Genomic DNA, 17981 nt, shown 5'->3' with positions numbered 1-17981 from the left:
TTTGAGGCTGAGAAAGAGCAGCAAATACTGTATATCCAGATCCTGTTAGACAAGGGTATAATTATTATCCTAGAGAAATGTCAGTTAGTTGCTTAAAAAAGTATTAATAGCGCATGACCAGATAACATAGCTACATATGATAACAACCACAATAAAAACATATTTTCATTCATTTAGACATAATTGTAATTTTATTTGGCTCATAACTGTAATTAAATTATCAAATAGAGCATAGAAATTTATTACAAATGAGTCATATGAACACTATGCATACAACATCCAAATGAGGACATTTAAATTAATATCTAAGTTCCATACTTCCATGTATCTACATAATCTGACCTCTTTAATTTTATAAGAGGCTCTTAATTTCTTAGGGTAATATAGTTGATATCACCAGATTCATATTTGTCAATTGAAATAATTAGATAATTAATTCCATTTTCTTTGGCTGATCTGATCATGTAGAAATCATTTCCTCTGCCTTAAATGTTTGTGCGTTCTAGCGCTTTCCATAGGGCAGCTTTAATTTCCTTATTCCGGAGGCTATAGATGAGGGGATTGAAAAGTGGAGTTACCATAGCATATAACAAGGTTGCAACTTTCTGCATTACAGCAGAATGTTCCACTCCTGGGCTTACATACATAACCATCAGAGAACCATAGAATAGGGATACTACAGACAAATGAGACCCACAAGTTGAGAAGGCTTTATGTCTCCCAGTGGCTGAAGGCATGCGCAACACAGCTATTAACACAAGTGAATAGGACCCAAGAATGAAAAAAAAGTTACCAAAAATAACTGATGAACTTAGGACATAGCAAAGCAGTTGAGTTCTTGGAACAGAAAAGCACACCAATGCAAAAAGTGGGCCTGGGTCACATACAACATGGTCAATGATGTTTGGACCACAGAAAGGCATTTGAGACAGCATAACAATGGGGATTAAGAACCATAGGAACCCCCAAATCCAGCAAATAATGACCAATTTGGTACAGAAATTCCCAGTCATGATTTTAGGATAGTGCAAAGGACGGCAGATAGCCAGGTACCGATCAAAGGCCATGACAGTTAAAAGAAAGCATTCAGATGTACCCAAAGAAAAAAAGAAATAGAATTGGAGGAAGCATCCAGCAAAGGAGATTATCTTTCTCTCTGAGAGGAAATTGACCAACATTTTGGGGACTGTCGAAGAGACATACCAGATTTCTAAAAAAGAAAAGTTTCCTAGGAATATGTACATGGGAGTATGCAGTGTCTGGTTACATAATAGGGCACACACAATGGCTCCATTCCCTGTTATGGTGAGAGCATAAATTGTAGTGAAGAGTGAGAAGAGAAAGATTTGAATCTTCCATTCACAAGAGAAGCCTTGGAGTATAAATTCTCTTACATGAGCAAAGCTGGAATCTGGATCTGAGACATTCATTGGGATATTCCTGCAAGGTCAACAGACATCATCTTACTGGTTAGGACTGGTTTCAAATGTGCTAAATTTTAAATAATGAAGACAAGACAATGAACGTGGGTTATTTTTTCAAAAGAATCAATCAGTAAGAAAACATACCTCATTATCTTCTTATCTATATACTTCTAGTTTTATGTATAGTAGATACTTAAAAAGCAGTATGTTTTTACACTGAAACAAACTTTTGACTGCTTTTAAATCTTTCCTTTTCCATATGACCATGATAGAAATAGATAAAGTTATACTCATTTTGGAAGCTTGTTATTTTTAGACAATGATGATCAAGGATACTTTCAGTCATCTGATACAAAATTGTCACTTCCTTAAATGCATTAATTTCTTACCCCAAACATTACCTATAGTGCAATAGATAGGTAAGGAAAGTTTTCAGTTGAATATATCTATAAAATATATTACTTAATATTAAATAGTTACAGTAATTTGTTAGTAATTACTTTAAAGGGCATTTTTTTCTGAGTTAGTAATACCTTTTATATAAGATTGAATTTCATAAAATGCAAATGTATATTACTTACCAACAGTGACTTTTAATGTTGAATATTGTAATATCTTGTGTAGAAAACAAAGTCTTTAAGATTTTTTTCTTTCACTTCAATTTCATAGGAAGTTATACAGTCACTATCATATAGATAAAGTTAACATATTGGTTTAGCTAATATGTGCAGATGTTTGGAACAAGATAGAGCATAGAACTTTTTGAAGTATTTTTTTCCTATGAAAATTCCTTATATACTTGCATAAAATAAAAAAAGTTCTGCTATATAATATTCAGATACTTTCTTTTGTCATAGTTAAATTTTCTTTACTTTTAATTTTTTTTGAAAAAGTTATCAAGGATCTGGGTTGGTTGCATGAAAAAAATATATGGGTCCTGAAATTTAAGATGATTTATGTTTTGAGCTCAAACACAAAATTTTATATTTTACAAAAGCTTTTTTTTTCTTTCCAACCTATTGTATACACCACTACTCTATGAAGTTTTTAAGTATGGATAAGTGGAAGTTATGTTTGTGCTCCTTGAGTAATCTGTGCTTCTTTCAAAAATGCTCTAAACCAGAAGCATTACTAAACTGTCTTTAGGATGTTCTGAAATAAAAGAGGATTTTTATAGAGATGTCATGATCTTTAGTAGTATTCAAAAGCCAAGGCTATCTTTGACATGCACCAAACCTCTGAAGTTTTTGTTTTATAAACCTTGCTCTGCCCGCAGCCAGATAATGTCTTTTATTGTTGCACAAAAGCTGAGAATGTATCATCTTTGTCATATTCCCCTAGGACTTGGTCTCTACAGCATTAGGAATGTATTTCACATTCAGGCCAATGGATATTTGACAAGTTAATAATCCCATATTCTCTGAGTAGGAATAACTTTTTAAGGTGCTATTACTTACAAAGAATTTACATATGAAATATGGATTGAACAACACTTGTGGAAGACACATTCTGAAAATATGTGGCACAATGTGACACTAAATGTTCTGATAGGAAGTTGGCGGACATTTCAAATATTTCTGTGCATATAGAAAGATAGGATCCCAGTAAGGAAAATACAGAGACAGGGTGTTTAAAGACATTGACTGAAAATTTATGGAATTAAGAAACAACTTTTAGAAAGATAGTATAGTAGAATTTGTTAGATATGAGAGAAAAGTAAAAGAAATGCCATATAAATTACTTGACAGAGGAACAGGTAACTTCCTTATTGGTATAAAAAGAAGTATTTGCTTTCAGTGATTACTGATCGTTCGTTGTTACCTTATAGCATTTGGGGGTTGACATACTATGATTAAAGTATTCAAGTGTGGATGATTGCTCATACACATACTGTAAGATATTGAGGATACCAGGGATGAACAAGCTAGGAACATAAGTCTGCATAAAAGACTAATGAATATGCCCCAAATTCCTCACAAGAAGCAATTAAGGAGGAAACGCAATATTCAAATCATTATTACCTGTGAATCATTCTACTTCAGTTCCTAATGACTCCTAAAAGAAGGAGCTTTGATCTTACCTTCTCTAAAAACATCATTATTGGGATGGAAATAGGGCTCAGTGGTTAAGGTGCTTGCCTGCAAAGCATAATGATCCTGGTTCGATTCTTTAGTACCCATATAAAGCTAGATGTACAATGTGGCACTTGCATCTGGAGTTTATTTGTAGAGGCTAGAGGTCCTACTGCATGCATTCTCTGTCTCTCTTCTATCTCTCTTATTTTAAATTAATTTTTTTGCCCAGATAATTTATTTATTTATTTATTTATCTCAATTTTTATTAACATTTTCCATGATTATAAAAAATATCCCATGGTAAAACCCTCCCTATACCCCCACTTTCACCTTTGAAATTCCATTCTCCATCATATCCCCTCCCCATGTCAATCATTCTACTTCCATATATACAATACCAACCTATTAAGTACCCTCCTCCCTCCCTTTCTCTCCCCTTTATGTCTCCTTTTTAACTTACTGGCCTCTGCTACTGAGTTTTTTGCTTCTCACGCAGAAGCCCAATCATCTGTAGCTAGGATCCACATATGAAGGAGAACATGTGGTGCTTGGCTTTCTGGGACTGGGTTACCTCACTTAGTACAATCTTTTCCAGATCCAGCCATTTTCCTGCAAATTTCATAATTTCATTTTTCTTTACCACTGAGTAGAACTCCATTGTATAAATGTGCCATATCTTCATTATCTACTCATCAGTTGAGGGACATCTAGGCTGGTTCCATTTCCCAGCTATTATAAATTGAGTGGCAATAAACATGGTTGAGCACGTACTTCTAAGGAAATATGGTAGATCATTCTTTAGCTGTTTTAAGAACCTCCACACTGATTTCCACAATGGCTGGACCAGAATGCATTCCCACCAACAGTGTAGAAGGGTTCCTCTTTTACCACATCCCCGCCAAAATTTATGATCATTTGTTTTCATGATGATAGCCAATCTGATAGGAGTGAGATAGAATCTCAATGTAGTTTTAATCTGCATTTCCCTGATGACTAGTGATGTAGGACATATCTTTTGATGCTTATATGCCATTCATATTTCTTCCTTTGAAAACTCTCTATTTAGCTCCAGACCATTTTTTGATTGGCTTGTTTGATTCCTTATTATTTAACTTTTTGAGTTCTTTGTATATCCTAGATATTAATCTTCTATCAGATATATAGCTGGCAAAGATTTTGTCCCATTCTGCAGGTTGCCTCATTGCTTTATTCACAGTGTCCTTTGCAGTGCAAAATCTTTGTAATTTCATGAGGTCCCAGTGATTAATCTGTGGTTTTATTGCCTGAGCAATTGGGGTTGTATTCAGAAAGTCTTTGGCAAGACCAATATGTTGAATGGTTTCCCCTACTTTTTCCTCTAGCAGTTTTAGGGCTTCCAGTCTGATGTTAAGGTTTTTAATCCATTTGGACTTAATTCTTGTGCATGGAAAGAGAGAAGGATCTATTTTAATCCTTCCACAGATACATATCCTGTTTTCCCAACACCATTTGCAGAAGAGGCTGTCTTTTCTCCAGTAAGTATTTTTGGCATTTTTATCAAATATCAGGTGGCTGGACTTACTACCTGGACTTACATCTGGGTCCTCTATTCTGTTCCACTGATCTACATGTCTGCTTTTATGCCAGTACCATGCTGTTTTTGTTACTATGGCTCTGTAGTATAGGTTAAAATCCAGTATGGTGATACCACTAGCCTTATTTTTGTTGCTCAGTATTATTTTAGATATTTGAATTTTTTTGTGATTCCAAATGAATTTTTGGATTGTCTTTTTCTATTTCCATGAAGAATGCCTTTGGAATTTTGATGGGGATTGCATTAAATGTGTGGTAAGATTGCCATTTTCACAATATTGATTCTTCCAAGTATGGAACAAGGGATGTTTTCTACTTCCTAGTGTCCTCTGCAATTTCTCTCTTGAGTGTTTTAAAGTTCTCATTTAGAGATTCTTTAGTATCTTGTTTAGGTTTATTCCAAGGTACTTTATTTTTTTGATGCAATTGTGAATGGGAGTGACTCTCTGATTTCATCCTCTGTGTGTCTGTTGTTAGCATATATGAAGGCTACTGATTTCTGTGTGTTTGTTTTGTATCCTGCTACATGGCTGTAGGTTTTGATCAGCTCTAATAGTTTGCTAGTAGAGTCTTTATGGTCCTTTATAGACAGAATCATGTCATCTGCAAATAATGATAACTGGATCTCTTCCTTTGCAATTTGTATCCCTTTTATGTGTGTCTCTTGCCTTATTGCCATGGCTAAGACTTCCAGAACTATATTAAATAAAAGTGAGGACAGTGGACACCCTTGTCTTGTTCCTTATTCTAGTTGAAAAGCTTCCAGTTTTTCTCCATTTAGTAATATGTTGGCTGTAGGCTTGTCATAAATAGCCTTTATTATATTGAAATATTTTCCTTCTCTTTCCTGTCTCTGTAGGACTTTTATCATGAAGGGATGTTGGATTTTGTTAAATGCTTTCTCTACATCTAATGAGATGGATCATGTGATTGTTGTCCTTCAATCTATTTATATAATGTATTGCATTTATAGATTTGCGTATATTGAACCATCCCTGAATCTCTGGGATAAAGCCAACTTGGTCAGGGTGAATGATCTTTCTGATATATTCTTGTATTCTGTTTGCCAATATTTTGTTGAGAGTTTTTGCATCTATGTTCATGAGGGAGATTGGTCTGTAATTTTCTTTTTTTATTCTATCTTTGTCTGGTATTGGTATTAGGGTGATGCTGGCTTCATAGAAGGAGTTTGGTAGAATTCTTTCTTTTTCTATTTCATGGAAAAGCTTAAGAAGCAATGGTATTAGTCTTCCTTGAAGGTCTGATAAAATTCCACAGTGGATCCATCTGGGCCTGGGCTTTTTTATAGTTGGGAGATTTTTGATAACTGTGTAGATCTCCATGCTTGTTATAGGTCTATTTAAGTGTTTAATCTCATCTTGATTTAATTTAGGTAGGTCATATAAATCAAGGAAATCATCCATTTTTTTCAGATTTTCATACTTTGTGGAGTATATGCTTTTATAGTCTGTCCCTGTGATATTTTGAATTTCTCTGGCATCTGTTGTGATGTTACCTTTTTCATCTCTAATTTTGTTAATTAGTGTCTCTTCTCTCTTTTGGTCAGATTTGCTAAGGTCTCATCAATCTTGTTTATCCTTTCAAAGAACCAACTCTTTGTTTCATTAATTCTTTGGATTTTTTTTTGTTTCTATTTCATTAATTTCTGCCCTAATCTGTATTATTTCTTCCCGTCTACTGATTTTTGGTTTGCCTTGTTCTTCCTTTTCCAAGGCATTAAGGGGAAGCATTAGGTCATTTACTTGCGACCTTTCTAATTTCTTAATATAGGCACTTACAGCTATAAATGTACCTCTTAGAACTGCCTTCATTGTGTCCCAGAGATTTTGGTATGTTGTGTTCTCATTATTGTTTGACTCTATAAATTTTTTGATTTCCTTCTTGATTTCTTCATTGACCTATTCATCATTTAGTAGTGTATTATTTAGTTTCCATGATTTTGTGTATACTTTATAGCCTTTCTTGCTGTTGATTTGTAGTTTGATTCCATTGTGGTCAGATAGAATGCAAGGAATTATTTCAATTTTCCTGAATTTGTTAAGATTTGCTTTGTGTCCTAATATATGGTCTATTTTAGAGAATGTTCCGTGTGCTGTTGAAAAGAATGTATATTCTGCATCATTTGGATGAAATGTCCTGTATATATCTGTTAGGTCCATTCCTTCTATGACCTCATTTAATCCAGATTCCTCTCTGTTTATTTTTTCCTGGGATGACCTGTCAATTGATGAGAGTGGGGTGTTGGAGTCACCCACCACCACTGTGTTTGGTGTTATCTGTGACCTTAGTTCTAATAGTGTTTGTTTGATGGATTTGGGAGCCCCCATGTTAGGTGCATATACATTTAGGATTGTAATGTCCTCCTGTTGGAGTGTGCCCTTAATCAATATAAAGTGATCTTCCTTATATTTCTTGACTAATGTTGGACTTAAGTCTACCTTGTCAGATATTATGATAGCAACCCCTGCTTGTTTTCTAGGCCCATTTGCTTGAAACCCCATTTTCCAACTTTTCACCCTAAGATAATGTCCATCCTATGTAGAAAGGTGAATTTCTTGGAGACAACAAATTGTAAGATCCTGCTTTTTAACCCTGTCTGCAATCTTATGTCTTTTGGCTGGGGCATAGAGGTCGTTGGTATTAAGTGGTATTATTGAAAGGTGTGTATTTGTGTTTGCCATTTTTTTTTTTTTTGTGGTTCCTGTTCTATCTTTGCTCTCTTGTGTTGACTAGTATTTGAGTATTGCTTGTTTTTTCCAGGTTCCTTATATGTGTGCTTTTCCTTCTCTTTGGCATGGAGGATTCTTTCAAGTATTTTTCTGTAGAGCTGGTTTTGTCTTCAAATACTCCTTTAGCCTGCTTTTGTCATGGAATGTCATTATTTTTCCATCTATTTGAATAGATAGCTTTGCAGGATAAAGTAACCTTGGTTGACAGTTGTTATCTTTCAGAATTTGGAATACATCACTCCAAGCCCTTCTGGCTTTTAAAGTTTGTGTTGAGTAATCTGCTGCAATCCTGATGGGCTTACCTTTGTAGGTAACTTGACTTTTCTCTCTAATTGCTTTCAATACTTTTTCTTTGGATTATGTGTTTGATAGTTTGATTATAATATGGCAAGGAGAAGTTCTTTCCAGGTCTTGTCTGGCTGGTGTTCTAAAGGCTTCCTGTATCTGCATTGGCACCTCTCTCCCAATTTGGGGGAAGTTTTCTTCTGTGATTTTGCTGAGAATGACTACTATGCTTTTCGAGTGAAATTCTTCTCCTTCTACTATGTCCTGAATTCTTATATTTGTTCTTTTCATAGTGTCTCGAATATCTTGAAATTCCCATTCATATTTTTCTTTTTTGTCTTTCTCTTTGTTGGACTGTATTAGATCTGCCACCTGGTCTTCTATCTTAGATATTCTGAGAATTTCACAAAGGTATTCTTGGTGTGTGGGGAGTGGAGCCAGAAAATATATATTAGTAATGCAAGAAGCTAAACCAGAAAAAGTATGGTAAAAAAACATTCATTTTGGTTGTATGAACATTGGCCTGACAGATGCATGGATTTGTTGCTCTGGAAGAGCCTAATTTGCCCAGTTTGATGGCCCAATCATTCTGTCACAGACAACAGTTACCCTGTTTTTCTTATCTTTCTGACTTGTGCCTACTGAATGGAGATTGGTAATAGGCATAGGTATTGAAGAGAATTGTCTACATGTGAATGGGTGGGGAGATCATTGCTTCGCTACATGGAAGTCTGGTACCACCATTTTCATTTCACATTTGTTTCCCTCCATTTTCATTATGTACTTGCCTCTGCTGGCAAGCAAAGTAACCATTCAAGCAAAGAAAATGTGCAGAAAAAGATATTATCCCAGTTCTTTGTTCCAGAAATAGTAAGACCTAACAGAATCGCTTTAGATATATATGAGACCAATGAAAAAGTTGGAGAAAAAAGAGAAAACACACCTTCTAAAATACAAGATGGGACATCTGATCTGAGTTGTACTTTGGACAACAAAAATATTGATGAAAGTAGTGAGGGGGTGGGGGGTGCTGGGCAGAGAAATTATCTTGTTACTAGTCACCCTTCTCACTGCTGTCTCTATCCTGGGTGAAGCTTCTCATGGAAGGTGTCCAGCTGCAGTCACTCCTTGCCCCTCACAGAACAGGCAGGTCATAGGTTACAGCCTGATGGCCACTAAACCTAGCTTATTGTGTATATCAGAATCAATCATGAAAAAGGACTGGAGAATAGTGAACTTGAGGAGAAAGAGAAGTTTGAAAACATTCAGTGTTCCTTTGAGTTAAAGATTTTTGTTACTTCTTGAATCTGGTCACCAAGTAATATTTTCCAGTGTCCTTCATCTGTACCTTGTCAGGTTGTTGGAAACTTGTTTGAGAAGTGGAATAGAGGCACACAAAAAGTAAAGTAACAAGAACCATTATTAAGAACAAAGCAGGGCTGGAGAGATGGCTTAGTGGTTAAGGTGTTTGCCTACAAAGCCAAAGCTCCCAATCTCTTGATCCCAAATATATCTAAGAACATATTTGAATATACATTGACCACAGAAGGGTCTCTGGAAACAGGAAGACTTATTCTATTATTTGAAGTGGGGTCTACCTGCAGCTCAGTGAGTTCCAACAGATTGCCAGCAGTTTGCTAGGTGTATTGTCAGGGAAAAGATATATTTGCTGTCAAAGCTAAGTTGTGTCCCAGGTTGTTAAGCTATTTTCTATGCTTTTCCACCTTAGAGGTTGTTGTAAAAAGACTTTCAGCAGGGTTGTGAGGGTATCCTGAGATTTCCTCCAATTCTGGCAAAGCAACATGAAAACAAAAAGTTAATCATCATTCTTATGCAATATTTATTGAATGTTTCCAAGATGCTAGATTGTTTTAGGACCTTTAATACCCATGAACATCTCACACTAGTTTAATTCCAAGAAGAAGAAGAAGAGAGACAGAGAGAGAGTGAGAGAGAGAAAGAGAGAGAGAGAGAGAGAGGGAGAGAGAGAGAGAGAGAGAGAGAGAGAGGGAGAGAGACCATTGCAAACAAATTTCAGATGCATGCACCACATTGTGCATCTGGCTTTACATGGGTACTGGGAATCAAACCCAGGTTGTTAGGCTTTGCAGGCAAACACCTTAATTGCTGAACCATATCTACAGTCCTAGATATCCAATTAAAAAATACTTTTAATTAAGTTACTCCTTTTTAAAGTGAAAGACACAGAGGCAGATAAAGAAAGAATAATGAGACTCAACTTTGGGAAAAAAAAATAAAAACATTATTACTGGACCTGATAATACAAAAAAAAAAAAATAGACATACAGGGCCACTGCAAACATTCTCCAGATGCATGTCCCACCTTGGGCATCTGGCTCACCTGGGTACTGGGGAATCAAACCTGGGTCTTTAAGAGCCTTAACCACTAAGCTGTCTCTCTAGCCTGATAACAGTACTATTTGGTAAAGATATTATCTTTTCTCCAACATGTATTGCTTGTATATTTGTTAAAATATCAGGTGTTATAGTTGCATGTACTTATACTTGGTCCTCTGTTATATGTTATTGATTTATAAGTCTGTTTTTTCCAGTACTATGCTGTTTTTATTATCATGTCTCTGTAGTATAATTTTAAATCAAGTATAGTGATACCTCCAGCAATATTTGTTTTCTCAAGATTTCTTTGTTTTTTTTGACATATTTTGTGCTTTCGTATGACTTTTAGGATATTTTTTATTTTTTTAATATTTTATTTATTTATTTGAGAGAGAGAAGAGGCAGAGAGAAAGAGAGAATGGGTGTGCCAAGGCCTCTAGCCTTTGCAAATTAACTCCAGATGTATATGTCCCCTGGTGCATTTAGCTCGGGAATCGAACCAGGGTCTTTAGGCTTTGTAGGTAGATGCCTTAATAGCTAAGCCATTTCCCCAACCCTCAGAGTATTTTTTTCATAATTATGACAAGAATTTTACTGAATTTTTCTTTGGGACTGCATTTAATTTGTAGATTGCTTTTGGTAGGCTGGCTATTGTATTAGTCAACTTCTTGTTTCAGGGACAAAATACCTGCCAAAAATTAGGTTAAAGGAAGAAAGTTTCATTTCAGCTTACAGTCAGTCATGGTGGAGAAATCACAGTGGCAGTAACTTGTAGAAGCTCATTCCATTTAGCATACAGTGAAGAATCAGGGAGTGATAAATGCTACTGCTCAGCCACCTCTGTTCTTTACATAGTCCAGGACACCAGCCAATGGAATGGTGCAACCCACAGGTACGATGGATCTTCCCACCTTAATTAACCTAATCAAGATGATCCCTCACAGAAGTGCACAGAAACTACCCTAGACTACACAATCCCTCTCTGCTAATTTGAGGTTCTGAAAAGCTGACAATAAATATAAACCTTCACAGCAATTTATACAGTATTAGTTCTTCAAATCATTGAGCATGAGAGGCCCTTCCATCTTCTAGTGTCACCCTCAATTTCTTTCATCAGTGTTTTAAAGTTTTCACTATAGTGGTGTTTTGCTCCAAGGTACTTTTTGAATGGGGTTGTTTCCATGATTTCTTTTTCAATATGTTTGTCATTGGTATAGAAAGGCTTGTATCGTGCCACTGTGCTGAATGTGTTGGTTAGCTAAAAGAACATTGACATCTGTTATCTGCAAAATCATATAATTTGCAAATAAAAGTACTTGGACTTCTTCATTTCTTATACATATTCCTTTTATTTTCTTACTGCTCTAGGCAAGACTTCCAGCATTATATTGAAAATTAATGTTAATGCTCCAAGTTTTTCTTCATTAGCATGATGTTGTCTATAGGTTTGTTGTATATAGCTTTCATAATGTTGAGATATTCTTGCAGTTAGCTTCTTTTTGCTAGAAAAAAAATACTTGAGAGCCAGAGGGAGCAACTTTCCTTGGCAGGCATCCCATAGTCTTGGCATTTCCAAGTTCCTGGGACATTGACTACAAATCATGGTTCATCTTTTTGGTTCCATGCCATTGCCTCACAGAGCCTATATACAGAGATTTCAACCCTGTCCCACATTGCCAATGGTCATCTCCAAAAACTTGTGTTACAAGTCAAATGGCCTTTTTACTGCATTTTTCATACTTCCCAAACCAGTTCCAGGTGGGCTGCCAAATCTGTGAATCCAGGGAGGAAATCAAGCCAACCTTGAGGAGCAGAAAAAGTCTATCAGACTTCTTTCTTTAAGCCCCTGTCTTTTAAGAGAATCAGTACTCTTACTTTTTGTGTTTTTGTTTTTTGTGTTTTTGAGGAAGGGACTTTTTGTTTACATTTTATCACAGGCTGGAATATGAAACAAATATACAATTTATTTTTGTAAGACTTTTCTTAGTTTATTAATAGAAGAAGAATCACTCTGAAATATATAATCTTCCTTTACTGACTTTGCAAAGAGATGAGCAAGCATTACTTCTATATATCTCATATTATCAAAATACAAAATCAAGTTTTCACATAAAGTATTTTTGTGATTGATATGAATATTTCTGATTAATATTGATATAAATAGTAATTGTGTTGCATTGTATTGTTATCATGTAATTCATGACTTCAAGCATCTTCTGCTAACTGTAAGATGAATAATTGGGTTAGTTAATGGAAAAATCTGGATATCTAGAAAGTTGTTGATAAGAAAAAAATCCAAAATATGTTATCTGGCATATTTTTAATGTCTCTTAGTTTTAGATGTCACTAACCATTAGCAGTTTGATAGGATGTTTATCTATCTTTAATTCAATATAAGGTATGTCTATTTTTGCTACTTCAAGAATATAAAGAGCATGAAGTACTTGTAACCATGTGCTGATGCTACTCTGCTGAGGTACTTAAGTGTGACAAATCTCAACTGTCAAGCACTTATCTTTTTCTATGTTCATGAGTTTAAAAAAACTGCTTTGTTCAAATTTGAAACTAATATGAAAGCTCAGACAATACTAAGTTTATGAGGCAAGGAAGTGTAATTATGAATGCAAGGTAATGGATGCAGTTTTTGTTTATTAAAATCAAAGAAGAGTAATTTATTTTTAAATTTTTGTTATTTTTGTTTATTTATTTGAGAGAGACAGAGAGGGACAGAAAGAGGCAGATAGGGAGAGGGAGAGAGAATGGGCATGCCAGGGCCTCCAGCCACTGCAAACGAACTCCAGACGCATGTGCTCCCTTGTGCATCTGCTAACGTGGGTCCTGGGGAGTCGAGCCTCGAACTGGGGTCCTTAGGCTTCACAGGCAAGTGCTTAACCACTAAGCAATCTCTCCAGCCTGAGTAATTTATTTTAAAATAAAAATATTTGCTTGTGCCAGAATGAGAAAGAAAATGAAAACAGGTAAAATTTGAGATGCTACAGCAAGTTATAGATGTTTGAAGAGAAGAATACTTTATTAGCCTTAGCTTAAATTAACTGTAACTAAAATTTTCTAAAAATAAATTAGATCTTTGGCTAATTTTCTTCCTTTGCTCATTTACATCATCATCACAGTACAGTATAAACTATTCTAGTGAAAATATTGTTTCCAGAAAAAATAACTGGCAAATTTTTTTGTTTGTGTTTTTGAGGTAGGGACTCACTGTAGCCCAAGGTGACCTGGAATTCACTGTGTAATCTCAGGCTGGCCTCTAACTCATAACTACTCTCAGCCTCCTGAGTGCTGAGATTAAAGGCATGTGCCACCACACCTGGCTGGCTAACAAATGTTTATCTGGAGTAAATGACCTATTAATTCCCAGTATATCACAGGTTTGAACTTTCCTGAAAGAAATTAATCCAGATGACTGTATTTCATACAAAGTTCCTGGAAACTGTGCTAATGGAACTGCTAGGGGAGATTTGACTATGGGATCTGAACTTCCCATGCCAAGAACTTTCATCTACTGTGTGTATCATTCCTCCCTGAGCTGTCACCTTCTGCAGGCTGGAGTGATGTGAGAACTGCTTCTGTAAAGGAGAAATGTCTGGTCTATCTTGCTTGTATGCTGTGCTTCTGCCCTTAGCCTCACAAGAAACCCATCTGTCAGTCCTTCAATACACTATGAATTGGTTGCAGAAAGAAAGCAGTTAACAGTGTTAACATTTTTGCCATGTTGACTGTATATCAATAATATTTTTATGATTTAAAAGTTGTGGATTCTTAAAAAAAAAGGGTATAGGAGATATGTAAGTAGAGGGATTTATGGAAGTGAAATGATCTATATGAGGTCAAGGGAGGGGATGGAAAAGAGGAGGGGGTAGGAAAAGTTTTAATCAAATTTAAAGATGTTATGAAATAAGACTTTTCCACTAGCTAAATTACAATCATATATATATTCAAGGTAGAGTCTCTCTCTAGCCCAGGATGACTAGGAGTTCACTCTGTAGTCTCAGGGTGGCCTTGAACATTCATGGTGATCCTTCTACCTTGGCCTTCCTAGTGCTGTCATTAAAGGCATGCACCACTACAACACCTGTGGAGGCTAGATAATACTGTGCCCAGAAGCCATAGATTGTTACAAGAAAATTTCAGCATCAGGGATGGGATATCTTCCTGAAAGTTGTTGATTAAGGAGGTCTTGATGTCCCCAAAACATTATAGGCTATTGGCAAGGCTCTTGGTTGCCCACCAGAGCTAGATAATAAGATTTATTGTTAAAAACACCACATTACTGGGTTACAAGACACTGAGAAATCAAGTTGAAGCTGAGCTGGTAGCCTCCTCTCTGTTGTCCAGCTACCAGTATGCTGGAAAGAGCTATGCAGTCTGTTGGGGGAGAAAAGTTATCAAGGGTCTTAACCAGCAGTAGACCCTGCAAGGTTTATAGCTATCCAGTCAGGCCAAGTGTGCCAACTGGTGCCATGTTGGGATTTCTGTTATGGGGGAAACTAACTGCTCTCTGATTAGACTTGTGGCCTGCTCTAAGGAAATGAATTCCTGCCAGGTACTGAAAACCTAATCAATAATCTACCTGTGACTAGGGAGGTCACAAGCCCTAACAAGAAAACTACTACTGTTGTCTGGCTAAATGGATATATTATGCCCACCAAACTACCCTCTAAATACTTATATTTATACCAATATATAAATGCTACTCTCACTTTTGGTTAAAGAAGTTTCTCTTTTCATATGGCAGTGATTACTGGGGAGACTCAAAACCCATCAAAGGGCTCAGCATTAAAGCACTTGCCTGAAAAGCCTAACAACCTAGGCTCCATTCTTCAGGGCCCATGTAAAGCCAGATGCACAGTGGCACATGCCCCTAGAGTTTATTTGCACTGGGTAGAGGCTCTGCCATGCCAATGCTCATTTTTCTCTCTCTTTCCACCTTTCTCTTTTCAAATAAATAAATAAATAAATAAAAATATTTTTAAACACATCAAAGTGCTGAGGAGATTACAATAAGATGTTCAGCACTAAGTTAGCCATCTTTATCACGTCCTCCAAGGCTCAGGGCACATGGCAGGAGAGGTGGTCAAAAGAACATAAGAGTCAAAGGAAGGGAAAAGTGATTTGCAATACTTTCTTCCAGACACAAAAGGGCCATGATATTCTTGACCTCACAGTGGCTTATACTTCCCTACATGACATAAAAATAGAAGAGTGAACTAGTTGAAGGAAATAGATTCAGTGGAAGGGGATTGGATAAGAGGAAAAGGAGGGTAGAGGGTGAATGTGCTGTAGTTACCTTCTCATTGCTGGGCCAAACAACTGACAAGAAGCAGCATATGGAAGGAAGGAAAGGGTTTATTTCAGGCTTACAGATTCCAGGAGAAGTATAATTATGACAGAGGAAGCTGACACACTTCATCATATCTCCACAGGAGAGATAGAGGGAGAGAGAGGAAGGGAGAACACCCCTAGAGCTCAAGCTGGCTCTGTACACACCTTAGGGTTCGACTCAAGATCCACCCCACAGTGACACAGCAGCTCATGAAGGGCTCTGCCTGATGAAGACTAAGTAAGAATCAGTTAAAAATGCCTGACTCGGGGCTGGAGAGATGGCTTAGCAGTAAAGGCGTTTGCCTACAAAGCCAAAGGATCCTGGTTTGATTCTCCAGGACAAGGGGGTGCATGCATCTGGAGTTCATTTGTAGTGGCTGGACTGAATGCCCTATCATGCCCATGCTTGATCTCGCTCCATCTTTCCCTCAAATAAATAAATGAATAAATATATTTTTAAAAATACCTGACTCTATGGACCCATTTATATTCATACCACCACAAAAGGGGTTATTATCATCATATGTTGTCTATATGTATGGAGGTTGCCAATAAAAAGCTAAAACTTTTGAATTATTGATTATTATAGCATAGTAGTGCAAGAGGAGACTTTTGTTTACTGTCTTTAAAAATAAGAAGGGCAAGCAGAATACTTTCCAGAAAATTATATAGCATATATGGGAATAATATCTATAAACCTTCTTTAAGCTGGCTGGTAATGTTATTTTCTGACAGACCAAACACTTTACAAAAATTTGAAGGATGTTAAGAAATGAGAGATTCTTTTACATTTGAAGTTATGGTAGCATAATCAAACTTATATTAATGTCCCATTTTAGTTTTCCTGTCTGAGTAGACAAGTACTAAAAGCACTAAAAAGAAATCTGAGATTTTTAAGGTAATTGATAATGCAGTCTGGAGCACTTATGCCACTTTCAGACAGAAGTTACTTCTCTGGTTGAATGTGATTGCTGTCTATATGACAAGGAAACTTGCTTGTGTTAATGTAAACCTCTTGTTGTACATACATAAATAAATTCAGGTAAATACCATTTAAATTTTATTTAACAAGTCCTGAAAAGTGACAGAACCTTGTCTTGACTCTTGCATGGACATAACTCAGGAAGTAGTGTGATAGACACAGTGTTCACCAAAGATCCATGGAGTCAGTGGCTTTGGGTCCTTGTCTCATAAACTCAAAGAATGAATCTCATGGACAACAAAGTAAGAATTTAAAAGGAGAAATTTTATTATAAAGGGAAGAAAATTTAGAGAAAAGTTTATTGCACATAAGAAGCAGACTTTATTGTGCAGAAAAAGAATCATATGATAAAGAAACCAGGCTTATCTCTCCTGTGAAGTGCTTCCCTGGGAGATGGACCCAAAGAAAGTTGTCACTGAGTGGCTTCATTTAAGGGGTAACAAAACTTTTATTAAAATTGTAAAGTGGTTTCCAAAATAACAGCTGATGTGAGAAGAGATGGGCTGTGTAGTCCAACTCGTCCAACTGTACGTTCACATAGGTGTCCAGACAGCTGCTCATTAGCTTTCTGCTATTTAAGAGACTTAAAAGAACAGAGAAAAAGGAAAAAGCCCAAAGGATTAACGATGTCTCCTGGCCTCTGGCCAGACAGTCCCGTTAATGGTGCCAGGAACTGCTTACTCTTGAAGTCTCCCTTTCCCACCTGCCTAATAAGAGTTTTTCTCCTGTTCTTATCACAATGTGATAAAATTTGTGAATTAGAATTTTGGAGAGTATTTATGGCAATTTCTTAACTAAGAAAAGCATTTAAAATTTTAAGGAAGGCAAAGTGGTGATTATGTTATCTCTTGATATCATATTTAGGTACTAACAAGCCTACATCTCATCTGACTCCCTAGTGTTATATAATTGCTAAACTTACTATTTATTACTATTTAAGTGGAGATGTTCAAAATTCTGTCCGTTTTCTTTTATGTGTGGTCTGAGAGAGATAAGGTTGAATTTCCTTTCAAAGTATTGACTGGAGTTTATATAGTTTATAAATTTTATTTCATTGTTCTTGTTACAATTATTCAGAATCATATTTCTTTTGTTTTTATGAGGTAGGGTCTCACTTTAGCTCAGGCTGACCTGGAATTCACTCTGTACTCTTAGGGTGGACTCAAACTCAAGGTGATCCTCCTACCTCTGT

The 17981-nt window shown here is 36.2% G+C and overlaps 1 protein-coding gene across 1 annotated transcript; it reads right to left on the bottom strand.

The window, feature by feature from the left end:
* Positions 1–485: 485 nt before the first annotated feature.
* On the bottom strand, positions 486–1430 carry LOC101608764 (olfactory receptor 11H12-like). Its single transcript, XM_004670154.2, has one exon. The coding sequence runs from the start codon at positions 1428–1430 to the stop codon at positions 486–488; it is 945 nt and encodes a 314-aa protein (XP_004670211.2).
* Positions 1431–17981: the final 16551 nt, after the last annotated feature.

Source organism: Jaculus jaculus, chromosome 8, assembly GCF_020740685.1.
Source record: "Jaculus jaculus isolate mJacJac1 chromosome 8, mJacJac1.mat.Y.cur, whole genome shotgun sequence".
Lineage (NCBI taxonomy): Eukaryota > Metazoa > Chordata > Mammalia > Rodentia > Dipodidae > Jaculus > Jaculus jaculus.
The sequence above is the reverse complement of the archived record's forward strand: the minus strand, read 5'-3'. Positions and strand labels throughout refer to the sequence as shown.